Below are 23,463 nucleotides of genomic sequence, written 5' to 3' on the forward strand. Positions count from 1 at the left end.
TCCCAAGAGACTCCGTGCGGGCCTCTGTTCTCCTGTAAGACCCTCCTTGTCCCTGAGTGAGCCTAGCTCCACTGCCTGCTCCTATTCCTTCCCCGCTACGAGGATTTCCCTGCCCCCTTGAGCCAATCAGACTGCATTTCTCATCCTTGCATCAGAATGACTCCTGCAGTGTACAAGTCAGACTGAAGGAACAGGAGGCAACTCCAGTGTGCTTTCTGTCCTCAGGATGGTGTGTGAGGGTTTACCATGGCGGCGGGGGGCGGGGGGCACAGTTTCATTAAAAAGAATGAAGAAAGATCCCATTCTGAGGCTCAGCGGGGCCATCCGTCCTGAGGGCAGCTAAGGCCTCCCTGCACCTCTGATTGCCATGGACAGACCCTGCCCAAATCCAGGTTGTGGTTTTAGTACTGGATTCCTCTTGAAAACCCAACTTGTCCTGGGGATGGATTTGTTTATCAAAAGAGGAAGAGTTACATAATTCCTGGAAGGTACAATATAGGAAAAAATGTCTGAAACCATTTCTTTTTCCCCTGGCAACGTCCTCACTGTAGGTGTTTTCCTTGGGGGAGAGGGAGTTATTCTCTGGGAGGGACTTGAGGTCAGTCCTTGATATTTCCAGCTGCTTCGTTCGTTTAGTTCCTGCTTGAGACTTTGAACGCTGCTTCAGTGGTTATTTGCCTCTAATAGCAAGTATAGGTTTTACTTTTGTAACGATTCTTTTAAACCTCTGTGGAAGGTTCTACACTAACTGGTTTCCTGGGACTATTCACACATGTGTCTCTTACTCCATGTAAAGATACCCTCATGTAGTACTGGCACGTTATTAACCACGTGGGTGTGTATTCCAACTCCTTCCAATGCAAATTTTAGAGCCAGTTGGCTGCACTTTGGTGCACTGTTTCTTGTGAAGCATAATTTAAAAAACACTGAGGGAAAAACTTACTACATTTCAAAAATAAGACTCTCTTTGTCTCAAAAAGTTTATTCCCATTTACTTCAAAGTGCAAAAATAGTTCTGGGAAATAGTCAGGTCAGTTATTTGCAGCTTAATTTTATCTGATAGCTACTGCTTGTAAATACCCAGTTCAGGTCAAAGTGATAACAAAAGCAGGCAATGAGCTGTGAAGCGTGGCTACAGCATTTACTTCCGAGTAGCTTTATTGATTTAGAGGGTGTTTGGTTTTCAGAACCTATAGTTCCCTCCAGGAAATAGCTAAATAAAATTACAAATGTAATAGATTTTAAAAGGTTTAGAGCCTGATTCTAAAAGTAACTATAGGCAGTGTGGAAAATTGTGATCTCTCAAGGAACAAAAACTAGGCATTCTGACAGTTCTGAATAGTTAGAGAACATTTAGATTCCTGGTAAATTTACCCAGACTTCTAATATGTGAAGTAAATTTCTAGAAGCTAAGCTATTCCTTCAAACAGCCAAACCCTCCCATTTTTAAAAAGCAAGGTTTTATTTTCCAATATGGACTCTGAAGTTTAAAATAAAGGCAAGTTGTTTCCAAATTCTGAGTATAAAATTAACAGACGTAAACTGTGGGATATCTAAAAGGACTTTCAAAAAGAAGTGGTCATTGGTCAAAAAGAAGCATTTACGTTGATGCCCCAAAGCCCCCAGAACAGCTGGGAGTGACGGGCTCACACTCTGAGCCTGAGGGCCTCACACGCCAGGCCCTCTGCAAGGTGGGTGTGTTCTCACCCGGGCATCAGACTTCAGTTCTGCTCTGGTGGCGCTCACGGCCCAGATCTGATCACTGACAGCGAACTAGAAACCAAAGTGAGCCGAGCACTGTGGAGGGAAAGGCAAAGGAGTGAATAAAGGGGGACCCATCCCAGGCTGGGGGACCAGCAAGGGTTTTCTGGAGGGAAGCCCTAAAAGATGAATAAGCTGGATGAAGAGGTGGCATGTGAGCATCCCAGACAGAGACAGTGGCTTGTGCAAGAGCCCTGAAGTGGGGAAAAACATGTTTGCTGGGAAAACTGCCTGGAGAGTAGAGAATCAGGAGGAGGGTGTCGTGAGAAGCAGCTGGAGTGGGAGAGAGGGGTGAGGTTGCTTAGGGCCTGGACACTGGGAGTGGGGGGCTCAGGCTCTGGCCTCCACGAGCAGTAGGGGACCAGGAGGGTTTTGAGCAAGGGCGTGGTTGGCTTGGGTTTGCCTTGAACACGGGTCTCCTGGCCGACAGCAGGTGCCCGGCTTGGGGGAGGTCAGGCTGGAGGAGGGAAAACCAGGCAGGGGACCATGCAGAAGCCTGTGGTGCATCACCGTATTTCAGAAACTGCTGGGGTGGGGGTGGGGGAGGGGAAGGGGAAGGCCTTTTGAAAACAGTTCATTTTAGAGCAAAGCCTTGGAGAGACCTAAAACAGTTATCAGTGAGCATGTCCCTCATACCGGATTGGAGACGCATGCATCTCCCTGTGCCTGGGCTTTGAGAATGAAGGATGTGCGCATTTGAGCAGAGATGAAAGGGCACGGACACATGCTCTCTTGATCTCCCTCCAGAAGGCAGGAGGGCTTGAACTGATAGATGCCGGCAGATCTTCTGCTTCCCAGAACCGAATCAAAGTGGCTGTTGCCCCTTTGGTGGGGGCCTGTACCACCCCAGGACCAAAGTCCGATGGCTCCCAAGTTAGGGTTACCACAGTGTTATCCACCTGTCCCCAAGTTTGCCAGCATTAAGGCTAATTCTTTCCTTTAACTCCCAACTGAAAAAATTCCATTCCGCATGCAGGAAATTCAGCCTTTTTTCCCTTCAGTTCCCCACCCCACGTGTTCCCAAGAATCCCCAAGGAATACTCATTTGTTCCACAGATCCATCTTGGTCGTTTCTGGTGCCTCAGCCAGCTGCCTGGCCACAAACCCTGATCCCTCCCTCCGGTCATCTCCTGCTTTCCTACCCAGTCTCTCCAGATGGACCTATGTGGAGCCAGGCTCCTCCTTTTTTTTCTGATAAATTTATTTATTTACGGCTGTGTTGGGTCTTCGTTGCTGCACACGGGCTTTCTCTAGTTGCAGCTAGCAGGGGCTACTCTTCGTTGCAGCGCGCAGGCTTCTTATTGCGGTCGGTGGCTTCTCTTGTTGCGGAGCATGGGCTCTAGGCGTGCGGGCTTCAGTAGTCATGGCACGCAGGCTCAGTAGTTGTGGCTCGCGGGCTCTAGAGCGCAGGCTCAGTAGCTGTGTCTCGTGGGCTCTAGAGCACAGGCTCAGGAGTTGTGGTGCACGGGCTTAGTTGCTCCACGGCATGTGGGATCTTCCTGGACCAGGGCTCAAACCCATGTCCCCTGCATCGGCAGGCGGATTCTTAACCACTGCGCCACCAGGGAAGTCCCCCCCTTTTTTAAAAAATAAATTTATTTATTTTATTTTTGGCTGTGTTGGGTCTTCTTTGCTGCATGTGGGCTTTCTCTAATTGCGGCTAGCGGGGGCTAATCTTCGTTGCATTGTGCAGGCTTCTCTTGTTGCAGACCACAGGCTCTAGACGCATGGGCTTCAGTAGTTGTGGCATGCCGGCTTCAGTAGTTGTGGCTCGCAGGCTCTAGAGTGCAGGCTCAGTAGTTGCGGTGCGTGGGCTTAATTGCTCTGCGGCATGTGGGGTCTTCCCGGACCAGGGCTCGAACCCGTGTGTCCTGCATTGGCAGGTGGATACTTAACCACTGCGCCACCAGGGAAGCCCCAGGCTCCTCCTTCCTTAGCCAGGGAAGCACAGCTCAGGGATGGCTAAGGGGATGTCAGTGCCACAAAGAAAAGCTTAAGCCTGCGTTCTGGAATGCCTACTTCTGGAGCCCAGAGCCGTGCCTTTCTCCTCTTTGCCCGATGGCCACGTGCTACAGGGCGCAACAAGCCTAGGAGAGCCTTTGATCAAGTTTCTCCTTCTCCAGATAGAGGAAGGATCCAGCCCCCTCTGGGGCCCAGCAAGCAGGGAAAAGCTACCTTCTGATGCATCTCAAACATGCTTCTCGATCAACAGAGTAATCACGAAGACACAACCCATCCCAAATGAAGGAAGCCTTTTCCATTACTTGTTTGAGTCATCAGCTGCATATGGCTTTAAATCTCTCCCTTCCAGAGAGAATTTTGCCTTTACCTTTGCAATCTCAGGATGTGTTACCTTAAAATCCACGTTTCTCTGGGGCTTCACAGTCTTGCTCAATTTTCACAAAAAGCCAGTGGATGTTATTAAAATCCCCATTTTGGGAATGAAAAACCCCTACTATTTCACTTATGACTTAGCAACATTGTACGCCAGGCAGACACCAAGTTTAACTCAAGACCTCATGCTCATGGCTGGGGTTCCACCCTGCCTTAACTTATTCATCCTCCATTTAACATCTGTCTCCATGGAGAGAAGCAGCATGGGAGGAAAACACGCTGGGGGAGAGGTTTCTTTCCTTCAGGCTTTCCTGCCCAGATCTGAGCAGCTGGTCACATTCGTCCCTTCTGGGGCACAGGGAGGACCTGCAGTCAGCCTTTCTCTGGGTCGAGCAGTTTTGTCTGAACCCCGGAAAGGAGATGAGAGCACGAGCCCATTTTGTGCAAGTGGAGGTGTGTTTCCATAGCAGGAATCTGTGGAGTCATCAGACAACTGCTCCTCTTTGACCTTTAGTCTTTGGACTTCTAATTAGAAGCTGACAGTAATAAAAACGACCAGCACTCACATTTACTTCTTCCACCACACAACAGGCCCCGCACTGAGCGCTTTACACTCATGATCTCATTTAATCCTCCCAACACTCCTTCCTCTGAGGAAGGCACTATTTTTAACTTATGTCACAGTTGCAGAAGCTTAATAAGACTTGTTAAAAGTTTCACCACTTACTACTGCCACATTGTAGTGCTGCGACCCCAGAGCCCCACCACTAACCCCAGATTATGCCATATGTTCCTGCTAACAGACCTTTACCCTCTGGGGAAACCAGACAGTGGGCTGAAGAGAGGAATGTCTCCAGGGCCCTCCTGTGTGGTACAGGGGCTCAAGGTGGGAGAAGGAGGGCCTTCCCAGGGTCAGCCAGCCCTAAAGAAGAGAAGGATTAGGGCTAGAGGAAAGGCTAGAGTTTCTCCAGCCGCAGGAATAACGCAGGGCCATTGGGACGTCTCTTTTGGAAAGAGTTAGGACGATGGCCCTGAGAATCTGGAAGATTTCACGTGGTAGATAGCTTCTAAGCTGGCCCCCGACGATCCCTTGTGTAGTCCCTTCCCCTGGAACATGGGCAGAACATACTGACTTGCTTCTAACAAATCCTATATGACAGAAATAATGGGATGTCACTCCGGGATTCGATTATAAAAAGACTGCTTCTCTGTTGGGTGTTGCTGTCGTCTCACTCTTTCTTGGCTCACGCATCCTGGGGGAACCCAGCAGCCGTGTGTTTGGCTGTCCTCTGGCGAGGCCTGTGTGGTGAGGGTGTGAGGCCTGCCGATAGCCACGTGAGTGAACTTGGAAGCAGATTGTGCCTGAGTGGAGCCTTCAAAGGAGGCCGCAGCCCCTCCACGACTGTCATCTCATGAGACACCTTAAGCCAGAGATGCCCAGCTAAAATGCCCCCAAACTCCTGACCCACGGAGCTGCAAGACGGTAAATGTTTATCGTGAGGTGCTAAATTTGGAGGTAGGTTGTCACACAGCAATGGATAACTAGTGCATTGCACCAACTTTATCACTACCCCACATATGTTACTTTGTTGCCCCATCTGTATTGGAACAAAATCAGCTGTAAAACTCAACACACAAAGACTGTCAGATTCTGGATGTTAAAAATAGTATTGAAATACATTAAGTTTACTCATTCACTCATTCATCCATTGCACACATATTTTATATGAACCCACCATGGGAAAATGAGAGGTGCCAAAGAAGCAGAGGGCAAATCACTGTCCCCAAGGTGCCTACAGACTTGCTGCAGGAGACTACAGCGGGCACCATGATGGAATCAGGAGCAGGTTACAGTTGGGGCTAGAGACAGACAGACAGACAGGCAGACAGAGGTGAGTTCTACCTAGACAAATCAGGAGATTCCCAACCGCCCCACATAGCAACCTACGCAATGGACAAGTGTCCAATTCCTGTATCTATTTTGGGTTTGCTTTATTGATGGAAATCCAGAGCGGTGACCTGCTCCCTTGTGGAGGTAGGGCCAACATGGAAAAAGGACATAAGTGCTGTTGACAATCTCCAGACAGAGCAGATGCCTCAGGCTAAACTCCAGACTCTAGAGAGCAGACTGTAGGGAGGAAAGGACTCCTTTTCTCTCTCTCTCTGGTCTTCAGTCTCTAGGGCCTGGGCTTCTACTGGTAGAGATGGAGGTATGTACCCCTGGCAATGGGTGCTGAGCTGATGTCTAGAACAAGGGACTAATCTAGGGGCCAAAAGGGAGGAATTACTTCCTACCTGCCCTTGACTATTTACAGAGAGGACTCTATGAACCCATAAATCCAGGACAAGCCGTTTATGACAAGATTCCTCAGATGTGTGTTATTTTCTGTTTACTTCTCAGAGACAATATGTCAGAGTAGTTGAGAGCGAGAGCCCTGGAGGCAAACTGCGTTCTTTCAGATCCTGACTCCACTGCTAATGAGCCGAAATGTTACTTCATTATCTTTAAAATGGGAATAATCACAGGGTCTGCCTCATGGGGTTGCTGTAAAGAGCAAATAAATTATTCCATGTAATGAACTCCAGATAATACCCTGTACGGAGTAATTATTTTCTGTAAAATATTTATCATTAAAAAAACCTCCTTAATTAAAAAAAAAAGACTGTCAGATTGATCTCTGGGGCAGCAGGAAGTGCTGGGTCCCAAAATTAGAAGCTAATTTTGAGGGAAGGAAATCTTCTAGGGCAGAGGGGGCGGTTGCCACGTGGAGAGGAGATGAATTCTGGCAGCTCTGTGAGGAAGGAAGGTGCCTGGGGACAAGCTGATTAGAGCCTGAAAGGTCCCAGGAAGTTACCCACAGAAAGGCCTAGAGTGTAAGTCGTCCAGGGCTTTAGGGGCCCAGGAGTGCCTGTTCAAGGGGGGGCGGGAAGATCTCCGCTTCCTGCGGCCAGAAAGGCTGTGCCCAGCAGTGCCATTCAACTCCCATTCGTCTTTTAAAAACTCTTAAAATGACAAAATTAACACATTGTTTGTTGTAAAACTCACACTAGAAAGTCTATAAAGTAGAAAGTGAGAATCCCCTTCCTCCCCTCCTACTTCTCAGAGGCAGCCAGTGTTGGCAGGTTGGGTGTGTCCTTCCAGGCACTTGAATCCACACGGAGAAGTATCAGTGCACATGGGGGTGTGCGAAGAGTCTCGTGCTTTTTAACCAAAATGGGAACCTTTGGGTAGACAGTTTGTTTTGCACCTTACTTTTTGTTCCACTCGAAGTGTGGTGGGTACTGTTCAGTGGCAGCAGGTACAGAACCCCTTCATTCTTCCAAGTGGCTCCGTGGCACCCGTGGCCACGTGGCGCCTTGTTGGACGGGGCCTGGATGTACGTTGATTTGTTTAGCCCCAATTGATAAATGCTTAGGTTGTTTCTACTTTTTCCCTTGGACGGGTGGTGCAGTGGAGAACACCTTTTTACTTGTATCTTTACTCACCTGCCAGAGTGTTTCTGAAACACCAAGAGCTGGAAGTGGAATTGCTGGGCAGAGGTGACGTGCGACTTTCTTTTTGGTCACTGCTGCTGGGGAACCCACTTCCTGGGTTACAGTTCCACTCCCACCCACGCATGCCAGCCTGCCTGTCTTCTCTGCTCTCACCAGTGCTAGCCATTACCAACCAGTTTCTTATAATGAAACGACAGGTGAAAGATGGCCTCTGGTTTTAATACACATTTCGCTACCCACTAGTTCTTTGTGCTCTTGACAAAGAAGCTGCTTCCCACTTCAAGCCCGTGCGCCCTGGGCCTGGGCTACGCAGCCAGGCCTTCAGACCTCCCACCCAGCTGCTCAGCTGCCCCTGCTTCCTGCGTCTGCATCCTGAATGTCTGTCCTTAATTCCTCTCCCCGCGTCCCCAGCACAGCCCTGCACTGCCCTGGCTGTCGGGTTCCCGTGGAGAGGAGCCGATGCCCGGCACACTCACCTCGGGCTCGGTCAGCTTTCTGGGCTCCAGGGAGGCTGTGTGCTTCCTCTAATTCTTTCCCCTCTTCCAGATGACTAGGGCGTTGGCCTCTGTCATCGCACTGCTCCGGAAGGCAATTCTAATCCCATTTGCTCTGTTAGCTACCCTTGTGGGTTCTGGGCCACTCCCAGCTCTGCTAAGGGTCAGGGCGAATGTGGCCTGTCCACCCTTGCCCAGCGGACTGTCCTCCTAATGTGAGATGTCCCTCAGCTTTAGGAGGGTACATGTACTGCAGCAGCGGGAAGGAAGCACCCCTGACCCGCCCATGGAGATGGATTTATCATGACCGTCGGTGAGCAGTGGGGAGGTGCTGCATGTGGAAGGGCTTTGGGAAGGCTGCACGGCTGGGAGGGATTATCTGTGTCTGAGTTCCCATGTTTGGGTGAGCTGACCCAGGATACCCCAGGTCAGGAGTGTCCCAGTGATTGTAGGTACCAAGGCATGTGTCCACAAGGGGTCGAATCCCAGGCTAGAGCTGGTTCAGGCCTGACTGCAGGATCTGAGAGAGACTAGCCAAGCAAACCCCTGTCCTGAAGGCATGGAAATGGGAGATAAGCCAACACAAGGGACCCAGTTACCAGATAGTGCAGACCAAGGCTTGGACAAGATAGAATTGGTACATGAGGTGACAGCCAGACCAGCCACAAGCAGGACACTCCTAGTGCCAAAGGGCGGCGCTTGGTCTGTAGATTGTCCTCCAAGAGGAAGGGAGAGAGGCAGGACCCAGCCACTTTAGCCCTGGCAAAGGGTTGTGAGCCCCAAGAAGCTGAGAGATATTCTCCATCACTGCCCCCTTTTGTTCTGTGCCCTCAGCTCTGAGATAAATTGGGCAAACAGCCCTGGACTGACTTCCTGACACCTGGGGACCTACTGTCCATCCAGCTGCTTCTGCACAGGTAGGCTGGCTGGCCAGCTCACACACCCACTTCTGTGGGCAGCAGGCTCCATGCTGCATGATTCTCAGACGTACTAGGAAGTGCTGATGGGGTGAGAGAGGAGCCTTAGTCATTTCATTTCATCATTGGGGACAGTGATCTAATCCTGCAGAGGCAGGAGCTCAGGAGTCAGACTCGAGCTCAAATCCTGAGCATCTCAGGCTGCATGTCACGTACAACTCTGAGCCTCAATTTCTGTTACGTCGAAGGTTGGGTAGTTGTAGAACCCACCTCACAGGGTGGTTGTGAGAGTTTAAAGAGACACACATGGTGCCTGGCACATGGACAGCGCCTATAGATTGTGGGTGGTATGAGTGTTATCCAGAGCAAATACTGCCTGGAAGAGCCCAGCAGTGGGGAACTTGTTGCCTCCTACATCTACGAAAACTATTGAGAAACCCGGCGTATCCAGGAAGGGCAGTAAGAGCCCCTCTGGGCACAGCCGTGTGTCAGTCGTGTTTAGTGACACAGCTGAGCCTGGGAGGGCAGGAGTCAGCAGGGGGGGCTGGGGAATAGGACGTGATCTAACGAGTAATGGGACAGTATCTACCTAGTTGGCAAAATACGGTCTCCAGAGAGGATGGGGACCAACAACAGCTGGAGTATAGTCCAGACACCTTTCTGGATATAGAACCAGCCTTGACCCCTGCTCAGCTGGGACCGTGGGAACTTCCCCCATGCCTTCCACAGCCTTGAGCTCCGGTAGCCGCGTTCCTCCCGCCAGCTCTGCTCGGAGCCCAGTCGATAAGAGTGAGGACACCCAACCCGAGTGGGCCAGTGGGTCCTCTGGCTGGGAGCTGGCTGCGAGGAGAGAGTCTTCAGGTCTTTGCTGGCACTCAGACCAGGAGGACATGTGAGCTCAGAAATTCCATGCTGGGAAAAGCTGATCCATGCACAAGAAACAGAGAGAGACCCTGCAGGCAAGGGAAAGGGAAAGGACAGAGAGAGAGGCTGAGAGAGTGGATTCCTGGCCCCTTGAAGGCTTTCCAGGCAGTTTCTGGTTCCTGGTCCTTGTGAGGCCCAGCTGTGTCCCTGCTCATGGACTCCGGGAGATACCTCATGTCCTTATGTAACCAGCTTATTAAATGAGCTGGACCCAGTCAGGTGTAAGAAGAAACCAACTTTATTTTTCCGCAGTGTCCTTTCCAGCCTACTCTGTGGATTCGTTCTTTTCCCAGCCAATGCTGAGAACTTAGCGGGCCCCGAAGTCTCTCTGCTGTTGATAGTCACGTCACTCCAGACCATCCAGTGTAGGAGTCCGAAGTCTGGACTCCTACAGCCGGTCCTGCTGGAGGCCTGGGGTGGGGGAGGGCACATGCTCGGGTGCCTCCACCAGACCCCGCAGTTCTATTGCCTCCCTCCTGGTCCGCTGAGCTTTGTGGCCCTTGGGGTTGGAACAGACGAGACAGACAAGGGAGAGGCAAGGGCCCCTCTGATGTGGCCTGTTCAGTCGGGACCCAGAGCTGGCACCCTTGGGTATGCCAGCTGCCCAGAGTACCCACGCTCTGTCTTTTCCCTCTTCCTGTCTTTTCTCCCTCTTTGTTGCCGCTTCTTCAGAATTTCCCTTCGGGGCACCTCTGACTCAGCTCCCTCCATGGGGCAGTGCTTCTCCTCTAGCCGACCACTTATGGCCCTTCCTTGGCTCCTGGGTCTCATGCACCACCCCTCCTCACCATCCAGGCTGCCCTCTGGTTCCTAGGAACTGTGTCCTTGCCTCCCCGCCCCCATCGGTGGGCTTGCCCTTTGCTCCCAGCTCAGTACCCGCTTCTTACTGCTCTCCACGTCTGGTCTGCAGACTTGAGGTGTGAGTCAGATGGTAGTGCTAGACTCTTGGAATGGTCCCTGGAAGCTCCTCTCACTGATTGAAGAGGGGGAACACCTACCCTCCCTGTGGTGGCAGGGGGGAGCATATCATGGGGACGAGTCATCCCCCCACCCCGGGATACTTTTTCTGCGCCTCTTACACAGGCTGCAGGTGGGCAACCAGCTAATGCTGCAGAGCCAGTTTGGGGCCTCCCCCTTGCAAGGAGGGTCTTGCACCTTTTGGTCCATAACGTGGGAGCTCTTATCAGTTATGATTTTGTCCTTAGGTTTTCGAGACTCGAAAAAAACCGAGGCTGAAAGAGTGCCTGTTTAGCATTTTGTTACACTTAAAATGTTCCTTTTTTTGTTTAATCCAGTTCTCTAGCTTTCCTTTACTATAACTGAGAGTTTTTACCAGACTGTATAAAGCAGATGAGGTGCTCTTGGGAGATCGGGGGGACCCCTTGAGCTCCCAAAGAGCATCTGCAGAGTATGAGCATCATGGATTCCCATCCCCAGTGTCTGCAGTAGTTCAAAGGTTTCTCTTTCAATCTGGATCAGATTGGCAAGATTCGGGGGGAGGGGGCCCTGTTCAGTGTCACTTGCTTGGGGAACATCTCTGTCTTCCTGCCGTGTTCTGCACACGAGCCCAGCAGGTGGGTGCCCTCCACTGATCAAGGTGTCACTGACTTCCTTCTGGGTCTGCAGAGGCACTCACCATGGAGACCTTAGTAACAGTAGGATCCCAATGACTGTAGGCCTTAGAAGTCCCCAGGCGGGATGGGCGAGGAGGACTGTTGATGTGCGTTGGTTGTGCCGAGTGCTGTTTGCCGGCAGGGGGGCGACTCCCTGGGCACCAGGCGTGGCGCCTGAGCACAGCCCTCTCGTCTCCCTGTTCTCTTCTTTGATGCTGTTGGTTTGGTAAACTTGCTCCCCTTCCTCCATTTTACTTCAGGGAGAGTGGGTTCCACATCTCTGATGGGCTTATGCCTCCCTCTCCTTCCATATAGCTGGGGTATGATTTGACCAAGACCCAGGTTTGGGTATCAGGGTGTGTGGGGTTGGAGAACCAGTGGCGTCAGGCCCTGCTTTTGTTTGGTTCCCAGCTAGTTTAGTAAAGGGTTGCTCCCCCTTGTCTAGTGTGGCTTTCCAGAGCTCTCTGCTTTGGGGTTTGGACATAAGACCAGTGACTGGTAAGGTTGGGCCCTATTTTCCTTTGCCATCAATCCTTGCATCCCACACACCCGACTCCAGGTATGGGAGGGGGTAGGTGTGGTCTGAGCCGAGGTTGAGGACACCTAGTAGTGTCCAGATTCCACTATGACCCCCAACACTGACTAGGCACTTGGGAGAAGGGAGTTGAGAACTCTTAGTGCTTGACATCTAGAACCTTCTGGACTAACTCCTGCTGGGGCATTTTACCAGCAGTCTGGCTGTGAGCCTCACTTTCTCCCCTTCTGTGAAGTGAGGGGAACAGTCCCTCTTACACAGGCTGCCGTGAGGTCACGTAAGAAGACACAAGTCCAATTCCAAGCACGTAGTAGGCTTCAGTAAACATCAGTCTCTCCACAGTACAACTTTGCTAGAAAAGGCTCTCATATGGCAGCATTACTTTGTCATTAAGAAGAGAGATTGGCGAGTCCAAAGGTTTAAGTACGTTTTAAATTTTGATATATACCAAACTGCTCTTGCCAAACTGCTCTTCAAAATTATTGAATCAGTGTTTACTTCCACCCAGAGTACATAGAGTACATATTTCTCCATTCCCTTGTCAATGTGGAGATTGACACTTTTTCGTCTTTGCCAGTCTGCTAGGCACCATGTGATGGTTTATGCTTGATTTAATGTACAACTCTGCTGATTACTGAGGTTGGCCTCTTTTCTTGTTTACTGGCCGTTTGTGAGTCTTCTAATGTGTTTGTACGCTTTACCAAGTTTTCTATCACAGTGTTTGTATCTTTCTTCTTAATTTGAAAGAGTTCTTGGTGTAGCATGAATATTAATCGTATACTTTTCTCTTGTTTAATATTTGCCTTTCAATCTCAGTCATGTTTTATTTTGTTTTGTTTTTCAGAGGGCAAAAAATTCAGGACTTTCTTTAGTCCTATCCCTTCGTCTTTTCCTTTATGGTTTTGGGGTTTCTCATCAGGCCCAGAGGCACCTTCCCTACCGACAGATTTGTTTTATAGGAAGGTGGTTCTGGCAGCTAGTGTGGAAATCGGATTGGGACGAGGGAGGTGGAGGCACAGGGCTCCTTGGTCTGGTGGGGAGCCTGTTGCTGTGGTCGAGGGGAGAGGGGAGGAGGGCCTACACCAAGGCAGAGAAGAGGCCTTGCACGGAGGGGTGGGTCGACCTTGGCCAGGGGGAGGGAGGAGTCCTGGCTTCTCACCCGAGCAATTGAGTAGATGGTGAAATGAGACCAGACCTGGGGAAAGGTGTTTCAGGTGTTGACTGCACTGCTTGTGTCTGGCAGAGACATCCAGGACGCAGCTAGACATAAGGAGGTGGGGCTCCAGGAAGCCATCTTGGCCTGAGGTACTGTCGTGGGACTCCACAGGGCAGAGTTGGAAACCAGGGATAGGGAAAGTGTGATTTAATTGATTTCCATGGATGAATCTCTTCCTGGTTTTACTCAAAGAGGCTCTGGTATCGGAGGTCCCAGGAAGGCATTCTAAAACAATAATGCACAGTGTAGATACATCCAAATAGCACTGATGGCTTTTATTGCAGATGTGTCATTACAAGGATAATCTGAGAATATATTAAAAAAAAAACACGTCCCTTTTATATACACAAAACATGCTACATGGAACACTTTGTGAGACTGCTGAGGTAATAGGCACACAGCCAGATGTGGACAGTACTGAACGTTCCAACATCTCTCCCATCCCGACCCACGTGCCCTCTAGGAGGGTCTCATCTTCTTGTTCATCCCTTGCTCCCTGCTTGGCAAGAGTCCCGGTAGTACCGAGCCTGATGCTCCGTGGCTAACAGGACTAAGAAAGCCGCCGCACTGTGATGCGCTGACCCAGGGCTCCGTGGCCCCTGGTTATTCAGTAACTCACGACGAGTGGCTAGTTCTCATTTTTGTGGTGCTTGATCTCTGGGGAAGTGTAGTTTGGAGATGAGATGTGGACACTAGTTGGCCTGAGAGCATGGGACCTTTGGTATGTAGCCATTTGGGGCCCCCAACGATCGGATGATGACTTCTCTTCAATCGAATATCTGCTGGCAAGGTAGGTTATTATTTCTGTGAAGGTTAAAATGACAGGGAGGCTAAACTGTGCCTGGAAAATACAAGACTACAAATACCATTATCCTCGTGGCCAAGAGTTAGCTTTTGGGCCTGACTTTCCCTTTCCTGACCACGTGGAGTCCATGCTTTCCTACTCAGAGGCTAAGGAATGTTGCCTGGAAAGAAAGCACAGGGGTACAGAAAAGGTGAGGAGTAAGTAGGCAAGGAATAAAGAAGAGCAGAAAAGGTGCCTGGAACACAAGTGGCCGGGGACTGGAGCATGGAAGGCACTTAATTGAATGGCATTGAATACATGGATAGGTGGGTGGATGGGTGGGCGGTGAAAAGTCCTGAGAATGAGGAGAAGTACAGAAATAAAGAGGGATGGGGGTTTTGAAATTGGGTTAGGTGCCAAGGGGGATCTTAAGCAAGGAAGTTGAGAACCCCTATGTGAGAGAATAGTACTGTAGACAGTCCTGGAAGAATCCAGGCCTGTGGACGCCAAGAATTGTTCTTTGAATGAGAGCTACACAGTCTGTGATCTGCCCTTAGACTCAAGTAATACAACATGAATGAACTGCTCTTCTCCTAAGAGCAGAGCTGTTGTTAAAAGCCTCAGCATCTGAGAATTGAATATACATGTATTTAGGTATATAAGGCAAACCTATATATGTATCTAGATATATGCCACGTGTATATATCTAAATGCATATATACATGGTATACACATAAGTGCACAAGGTCGGCTCACACACGTGTATATTATGAAGGTGTTTTGCAGTTGTGTTTTTATTGCTGGGGCTTAATTTATTTAAGGAAAGACTTGTCTGCCGTCCTTTCCTGTCTGGAAACACGAGGGGCTGTCCGATGTGGAGAAGAGTAGTAGCAACAGAGAATACCGCTTGGATTCAGTTGTATTATCTGCCACAGTGACTTGGGAAATCATAGTCCAGCATCGCAGTCCTCCCAGTCCTGAGGTGAACTGGAAGGAGGCGCTCTCTGGGCTGGGCCAGCACAGCCGGGCAGGCTCCTGGCGGCCACGAGGGGTCAGGAGGGGGGCCAGCCTAGTGGAAGGTGTTGGGGTTCGGCCGGATCATCATCACCACCTTCTTGAGAGAGTAGGAGCCTCCTCGGAACTCAGCCCAGTAGACTCCATCCTGGTAGCGGCTCCGGTAGTGGCCCCCGCGGTACCAGACCCCGTTGAGGTTGGAGTGGGCACAGGCATTATACCACCAGCCGCCCTTCTGGTAGTGGGCACAGTTGCCTACAGGAGAGAAAGAGCGAGAAGGTCTCAGGGAGGAGGTTCTACCCGTGTCCACCGTCTGCTCGGGGGGCTTCCGAGGGACCCCCTGTGGAGGCATTTGGACCAAGGGTGCCTGAGAGGGGACGGGGCCTCAGACCTGCCTGCTGACTAACGAGCTCTGTGATCTTGGGCAGGCAACTTAACCTTGTTGAGCCACTGAATCCTCATGGTAAAATAAGGATGAGCGTGCTGCCCCTGCACAGTACGGGACCCGTGTGGGAACCGAAGGAGGCCACGGATTAGCCCAGGGCTCGCTGCAGAGCAAGCACCAGGGAGGAAAACAGAAATGACCTGAGGTGGGCGGGTAGAGGGCCAGTTTTTCTTAGGAATGTTTTTTAAGAGCTGAAGCTATTAGATCAAGAGTCTTTATAGAATGACAAAGGAAGTGTTTAAGATGAAATGTTCCTCTATTTCTCCCAAGCCTGTATTCCAGCCAAAAACAATTTTTTTTTCCCCACAAAAGCAAGATATTTTCATAAAGTTTCTGGCACTATCATATCATGCTGGATTTTGCTGCCAAGGACAAGCAGTTCGGAACAACAGTCGGAACAACAGTAAAAGTGTGGGCAAGGTACAAGCGGGCGTGCAGGGGCATCGCCCTTACCAGGAGGGTGGGGTAAGACATTGTCAGGCCCAGGGAGAGACCCCACTCAGGGGAAGGGCTGCCCGGTCAAGTTTGTGGGTTTGGGGGCCCGATGGGGCGGGCAGCTCTGCTCCGGGAGAGGCCTTGGGGCGAGGTGAGGAGGGAGCAGGCCGGCTGAGGCAGAAAGCCGAGAGGAGACTCAGCCCCAGGCACCCCCCAGAGCCCCAGCAGCCCACGTTTTCCCAGAGTTTTTCTCTGGCCCCTCTGGGCCATGACCCGAGGCCACGAGGTCCAAGTGGCAGCATCAGATTTGGAGGGCAGAACCCTCGGCGCGCCACAGCCAGCCTCCCATCAGCCAGTGGACGCTCCTCCTGAGCTTGCCTCTCATGCCTCCAGGGACAGGGAGCTCACTGCCTCACGTCCACTGACCCTGCTGCTGGACAGGCCTGACAGTTGGGGTCGCAGAACAGTCCGCTCCCTGCTCCCCGTAACGGCCCTCAAGAAATGCTGTAACCAGCCTCTCTGTCCCCAGAGTCTGACAGTTCTGATGAGGGTCATCTTCCTGCCCTGCTCTTCCGGAAGCCTCGGCAGCCCCGGCCTCAGACGACACACTGCCTCCTCGGGGCCCCTGCAGCAGGGTCAGTTCTGCACTGCTGACCCTAGGTAGAGGTGTCGGTGACCTGGAGTGGGGATCCGTCCTCAGGATGTAGGCAGCCGGGCTTGCCAAGGAAGTGCAGGTGGTTCCTGGGACAGTCCTCAAAGGGGAGGCTGTGGCCTTTAGAGTGGGACCTATCCGGGAGCTGGGGCAGGAGGAGGCTGGGTTTGCCCATGAAAACAGCCTTGGCCTGGAGGCGGGCTTGGCTCCCCAGGGACCAGCCAGCGAGGGCCCAGGGGCCCTCATCTCAATGAATTGAGGTGTGGAGCCTTGAGATGAATGTGGGGGGTTGATGTCTGGACTCAGGGTTGGACTGTGTGTGTTTCTTACAGTTTTTTGTTTTTTCCCTTGTTTTTTTGTTTAATAAAGACCTGGACTTGAGGCATGTAATCTTGGACAGGTCGTTTCATCTCTCCTACCTGGTTTCCTCTCATAGCTTCCCATAGCACTGCATTGTCAGTATACACTAGAGACTGCACCCACTCAGAGCCTGACTCCGCCAAGTCCCAGACAAAGCACTTCAGGCACATTCTCACCTCACCACCCCGCTACGTAGGTATGTCCTTATTTCCAGATGTGGAAACGGGCCCAGAGAGGGCACAGGCATGTAGGAGGTGCGGCAGCATTGTTAGCCGGGGTGTAACATGGGGACATGTCGCCGTGACACCCAGTGCCTCAGGCAGGGAGTGATGCAGTGCATAGCCCAGTACAATGTCCAGCTTGGCCTAGCGTGGCCCTCAGATATGTAATTTGTGCACCTCTTTATCTTCCCCTTTTTGTAAATGCCATGCTGACCCAGCCTTGCGAAGGGGATCTGTGGGCAGAGGGCAAAGGAGTGGGCCTTCAGGGGATGGGAGCAGGGTTGGGCAGCTGGGCCCTGGGATCTTCCTGTTCTCAGGCCTGGGAGTCAGAGTCTCGGCTTTGACTGACCTCTTTCCCCTGCCCTGCACCTGGGTGTGACTCCCCCGGTCCTACCTGTGTAGACATCATGGTCTCTGTCCAGGGTGGTGAACTGCTTGCCATTGTGCCAGGTAAAGGAGTCACCGGCGTTGCCATGGTAGCGCCCCAACCGCAGCTTATAATACTCGCTCTCAGGCTCCAGGCGGAAGCTGGCATATTCTGCAAAGACCTTGCGGCCAGACCAGTCTTCCATGGTCACCAGCAATTTGTAGTTGCCTTGGTTCGTCAGCCAGTAAATGTTCTCCAGGCCCAGCCAGTACTCGCCGTCGATGTTCCCAAACCCTTGCTGGGGAAAACGTGGGCAAGCATTAGTGAGGAATATGTAGTGCGCTCAGCCAGCAGGGCCCGGCTGTCAGCTGCTCAGTGCCAGACAGAGAGGCCTGGAAACAGGCAGAGCAGAAGGCAGGCCTGCATTTAATTCCCCACTCCCCCAACCTGGCTGTCACTTGATGAGTCACTTTGCCTGTCTGAGCCTCAGTCATGCAACACTCAACACTCAAGACTATTTAGAGAGTGCCTGTTTCATGCTAGTCATCGTGTGAACGTGGGAGACGCTATGTTACCTTCCCTGCAGGGTTGCTATAAGGACACACATAATATGGTAAATTAAGAGCCTAGCACACAGTAGGCATGCAACATGAGTTCCTTGGACAATTCCCTTACCTTCTCTGAGCTTCTGTTCCCTTCTCTGGGAGGGTCCCATGTAAACTAATGCACAGGTGTGAGCTGTGACAAAGGCATGCCACATCCACCTGAACACCCTCCTAGGTCTAGAATCCAGGGGATTTGTTATAGTTTTTCCAAGTATTTTTGGGTGTCATCAGCCGAGTGGTGGCCACTTGAAGTCTTGAAAAGTAGGTGGATTCATTAATGATAATAATAGCTAGTATTTAGTTAGTACTTACGGTATATTGGCACTGTTGGCAAAACTTTCCGTAGGTCATTTTATTAACCCTCATGCCAACTCTGTGAACTAGGTACTATCATTATCCTCCCTAGAGTGGGTGGACTGAGGCCTGGGGAGGCCCAGGGTCCCAGAGTGCCTGAGGGTGAGGTGGGTTGGAGGGCAAGCAGGACAGGACCGGGGCATGGCAAAACCACGTGTGGGTGTCGTGGTCCAGGGAGTTTGTCGGCTCTGCAGGTGTCAGAGGCCTAGGCTGTATTCACTGCTCTCCCCCTTCCTGACTGTGCCACCTTTTCATCTGTAAACTGGCTCCAGACCAGTCTCTTCCTCCTGGGGTTGATGTGAGAGCAAAGGAGGTAATGAACGGAAGCACCCAGCGCTGCGCCTGGCGTGTGGCAGGTGTCAGTGAACTCAGCTGCCCTCGCGTCCTCGGTACCACTTCTTTGTTCAAAGGAGCGAGATGGGTGTTGGGTGGAGCCCTTGCAGCCTTTCCTTCTACAAGGAAGAGCATTCAACTTCCCAGGAGTTGGGAGCCCAGAGGATGAGCCCTGGAATTAGGACCCAAGTATTCCCACAGTTCCCCAAAACGGGCTATGTGGGAGATTTTCCCGGGGCTTGGGAGCCTTAGGACTTGCCCCTTCTGGGCTGTGAGGACAGGTCTTCCCCTTGAGAGCCCCAGATGGGACCAAGGTGCTCCCCACACCTGGCTGGGGTGAGGGGCTACTGCACCCCAGCATTTCGAAATTTCCACCCCATTCGTGGGGCTTTTGTGGTCTGAACCCCTGTCTCTGTCCTGCCACAGTTGCTAGTGGGGCAGCGAAGGAGCGGCTGGTCCCCCCCACCCTGGTGGGTTTGCAGAAATGGCCCTGTCAGTGTCCTCCTCCCTTGGGCCACACAGGCCCTGACAGGCAGCAGGCACCTCCTTCCGAGGGCCCTGGCACTCAGGTGGGCAGTCCTCACCTTGTACGTCTCCCAGTTTCGGAAGAAGTTGACCGAGCCGTCCAGGCGCCTCTGGATGACGGTCCAGCCCCCGGGGTCATGCCTCTGGTCGCACCACACCTGCATGAGGCGGTTGGTGTTCTCTGGCTTCACCAGGTAGATGGAGCTGGTGTCATGACCATCCTCCAGGGCCTGCAGGCAGTCTCTCCACGGGCCTGGGGACACAGGTGTGCGGCCGTCACAGACCTCCCTGCTGCCTGGCCGCCGAGCCACGTCCTCCCCTCCCCTCACCCCTGGCTGCGACCCGCGTGGCACGGCCTCGGGCAGGACTCCAGCTGGAAGCCACAGACCTGCAGGGTGAGGGGCCTGATTTGGGTAGCCCAGGGCTAGGGGTCTGGGCGCACTTTCACCCCTGACTCCCCTGTGGTGTGATTTGGCCGAGCTTCCTTACCTCTCCAAGCCCTCGGTTTCCCCAGTTTGTAGAAGGGAGATCATGTTTACCTCATTGGGGCTGTAAGGATTGCTTGGATCATTTGTGTGCAGTTCCTGGAGTGATTTTTTCTTTTAAGTTGGTTATATTGGCAAAAAGAGATGTGAGCCTGCTGAGAGACAGCAGCGTCCGTCAGCACCGAGCGGGCTCCGCCCGGTCAGTGAGCCGGGCTCGCTGCCCCTCCCAGCACGGCTGACTCCACGCCCGCGACGGTGCTTGGTGACAGTCGTTGCAGTTTTTAGTAAGTGAACTTCCATGGGGGTCACAGGGGCCCAAACAATGCCCAGAATCTGTGGCCAGAGGTTTCGGGATATTTCTGGGATTCAGATGCTGGCCTCCAAAGACCTTTAGGGGGGACCAAATTTTTGTTCAGCTCCATCTGTATTTTCCAAAGGAGGCTCACCGAGGGCCAGGTGCTCAGAGCCCATGTTTTGAGGTCCATGCGCTCAAAGGATGGTGTCTAGGGCACCTTCCAATCCATGGCTCTCTTTGGAAACTGAGACGAGAGGGGTTCTGTGATCTGTGACTTCCCCGAGCTTGGGCAGCCCAGTCAGAAGGGATGGGTGTCGCTACCGTAGGTCTCTCAACACCCCTCCCCCACTTCCCCTGGTGGTTTCCTGTGTTTGGACATTGGTCACATCAGCAAGAGGGTACAAACCTGAGTCACCAAGGGCCAAATAAGCTGGCTTCTTCCTTATTGATCTGAGAAAACTTCCGAAGTTTTCCAAGACCTAGCCATTGAACTGTGTATTTTACAATAAATAAAATCACCACACATAGCTTCAGCTTCTCTTCAAAACAATCCTAAACTGAGAATGGTTAAGACCAAACGTCCTAAGAAAATTCCATCTTATTCTATTAATGTGTATGTTTATTCAACAACTGTTTATTGAGTTCCAGCCCCAGCAAGTCCTGTGCCGGGCAGTGGAAGCCTAGGGCAGGCAGGGGCTGCTCCCATGTCCAGCGAGGGGGGAGCTGACTTCACCAGCTTTCTCTCAGCCTGAGTTCCTGTGGAATCCTGTCCTTCCTGTGCATGGGGGAGGGCGGAAAGGGCAGGCATCAGGGACAGGTGCATTTAGCTTTTCCTGTGTAGGTCAGACTTCTCACATTCCTCCCTAGCTGTGATTGGGCTGGATTAGTCCACACCTGATGGTTAAACAGGACACGTTTGGGTTTGGTCTTTGTTGGACACCTCAAGCTGGCTTTTCTTGAGGCCTCACAGATGGGCGTGAGCATCCCCACCTGGAACCTGACGGCAGGGCGGGGGCTGTCTTGCTCACCCCTCTGTCCCCAGCACTCAACAGCACTGAGAAGGAAGGTGGGCATGGGTGCCCACCGCTGACAGCTAACTGGGGCTCCCCCTTCATCCTCCAGCCATTCACCTGCTGGCCAGCCCTCCTTCCCCCAGGGGATGGCCAGGGCCCCAAGCACCCGCCTGGTAGCAGATGTGGCACAAGCAGCTGCTTCCTTCTTTGCCTTGTGCCTCTTCCGTCCTGGGAAGGGGAGGCCAGACCTCCAGAACGAACATTCAGGAAGGAGAGAAAGATTTGGGTTGTGTTCAGCCCGTGGCCCCGGGGACCAAAGCAGAGAATGGGAGTCTGTCTCCGGCAGCTGGAGCAGAGCACAGAGCGGGCGTGGGAGGCCTCCCAGCTCGATACCAAGTCAGAAGCACAGGAGAGGCCATTCGATGCGGAAGCTGGTGACAGAAGGTCCGGCAGAAGCCTGCAGAATAACACCCAACTGAAAACGAGCAGCCAGGCCTCTTCCTGCAGAGCCGCCGTGGGGCTCCATGGATTCTCAGGCTGAAAGGCTGGCTTTGAAGGCAGCGCCGCATGGGGAGAAGCTTCGAGGACGCCAGGAGGGTAGCCGGTCAGCTTCGCGGCTCCCATCCTACGCTACCTGTGTGGGTTCCCTGAGTGGTTCCAGCTTTACCTTTGACATTTCTACAAAGGGCTGTTTTTAAAAGGCAAGTATTTTTAAATATTTTGGAGCCAACCAATCCCTTTAAGAGTTTGGGGGAAGAAGCTCCAGACCCTCTAACTAGAAAGATGCACAGACACACAATTTTGCTTATAATCAGAAGGTAAATGGACTTCCAAACCCCAGATTATGAAACCCTGCCTCTGAGAGAGGCTTGACTGGAACGGTAGTAACAATAAAATATTTCTACTAGCCAACACGTGTTGGACGTTTACTACGTGCCCCATCCATGCATTTATACCCGAGATCTTCCTGACACACCTGCCAGGTAGCTAGTAGTCTCCCCACTCTACAGATGAGGAAACTGGAGCGTGGGGACGTTGGGTGACACTCCCTCCCGGTAGGGGCAGGTACGGTATCTGAACCCAGTGGTCGTCCAGAGCCCACGCTCGAAAGCCCTCATCCTTTTCCTCAACCGGAGTGGACTCCAGGGTAGGGGTCCAGGCTGACTTCTCTCTGTGTCCCTACAACTAGTCTTAATCATTGCCGGTCAGCCAGGTTAAGAAAAATAAGAACGTATACTTCTTCTCTGTCAAGGTGTTATGCCTTTTGAAATCTTTGATTTGTTTTTCTTCTGTGCTTACCTTTTGGTGTCCTTTGCCCATTTTACAACGATTTCGACTAGTTTACAACTATTTTAGTGTTTCTTATGATGGAGAATCTTTCCTTTCCTTTTTTTAAAAGGCAAATCTAGCAATTCTTTCCTTGAAGGCTTTTTAGGTGTGACATGCTTTCTAGAATTATGGAGTAAGTGCAAAATAGTGTAGACATGTGTAGTATTTTCTGCTGTTACTAAAAAATAATCTCTATACATCTACATCCTTCACTTCACATGACACTGAGGACTTTCCATCAAGGATGTTTCCAGACAGTTATCTCTCAGATACCCCTGCAGAGCTCTAGAAGATCTCCAGCATTCAAACATGTTCCCTTTTCTTATTAAAGGCACTAGTGGCAAAGGTCAGAAAATTAAATGACGGATGAAAATTAGTCAGAAAAATACTTGGTGTTGAAAAGTTGGCAGCAGTAAAATGATAGAGCAGCAGAAAACGGCAGCAGTAAGATTATCACGCGGCTCCATTAAAACGGTTGAGTCAAAACATCCTCCTCTGATGAGAAATCTACACCTGTTACGTATACACAATGTCATTGTTGCGGGGTCAGCCGAGGTGTCAGACATTGACTCAGGAATCTGTGCAAGAAGCGTTTGTGTGCTGGGGGCAGGACCCCAAACTTGGAGTCAGGAGCCCTTAGCTCAAAGCTTGGTGGCCGCATCTCCTCACAGTGTGACTTTGGGCAGGCCCTTACTAAGCCTCCATCTCTTCTGTAAACAGACGGAAAGAACCCTACCTGTTCTGAGGGTCTCCCGAACACAGCACCCCTCACGAGGCTGACCAGGGCAGGTGCCAGAGAGGGTTCTTTTTTTCTTTCCTTTGATAGATGAAAGCTGGTAGTTTTGAAGCTGTCCACTCCCCGCCATCCCCTAGCCCCAAACAAGCGACTGTATTTGCTTTCGGATTTCCAAGACTAAGTATAAGATTATTTACTGATGGATGTTTTCCATAAAGGCA

At 51.6% G+C, this 23,463-nt stretch overlaps 2 protein-coding genes across 23 annotated transcripts in view; one reads left to right on the forward strand and one right to left on the reverse strand.

Moving 5' to 3' along the window:
- Nucleotides 1-23,463, forward strand: part of RALGPS1 (Ral GEF with PH domain and SH3 binding motif 1) — a 286,283-nt gene that overhangs the window by 142,394 nt on the left and 120,426 nt on the right. The window lies entirely within an intron of this gene.
- ANGPTL2 (angiopoietin like 2) overlaps nucleotides 14,844-23,463 on the reverse strand; it is a 32,591-nt gene continuing 23,971 nt past the window's right edge. For both annotated transcript variants that reach the window (XM_029201529.1, XM_029201530.1), the window contains 3 exons: nucleotides 19,444-19,637; nucleotides 17,595-17,865; nucleotides 14,844-15,342 (listed from right to left, as the gene is read on the reverse strand). In XM_029201529.1, the coding sequence (XP_029057362.1) occupies nucleotides 15,143-15,342; nucleotides 17,595-17,865; nucleotides 19,444-19,637 (665 nt within the window). In that variant the 3' untranslated portion in view covers nucleotides 14,844-15,142. The remainder of the gene's footprint in view (nucleotides 15,343-17,594; nucleotides 17,866-19,443; nucleotides 19,638-23,463) is intronic.

Source organism: Monodon monoceros, unplaced genomic scaffold, assembly GCF_005190385.1.
Source record: "Monodon monoceros isolate NGI ecotype Baffin Bay Population unplaced genomic scaffold, NGI_Narwhal_1 Super_Scaffold_5, whole genome shotgun sequence".
NCBI classification, from domain to species: Eukaryota; Metazoa; Chordata; class Mammalia; order Artiodactyla; family Monodontidae; genus Monodon; species Monodon monoceros.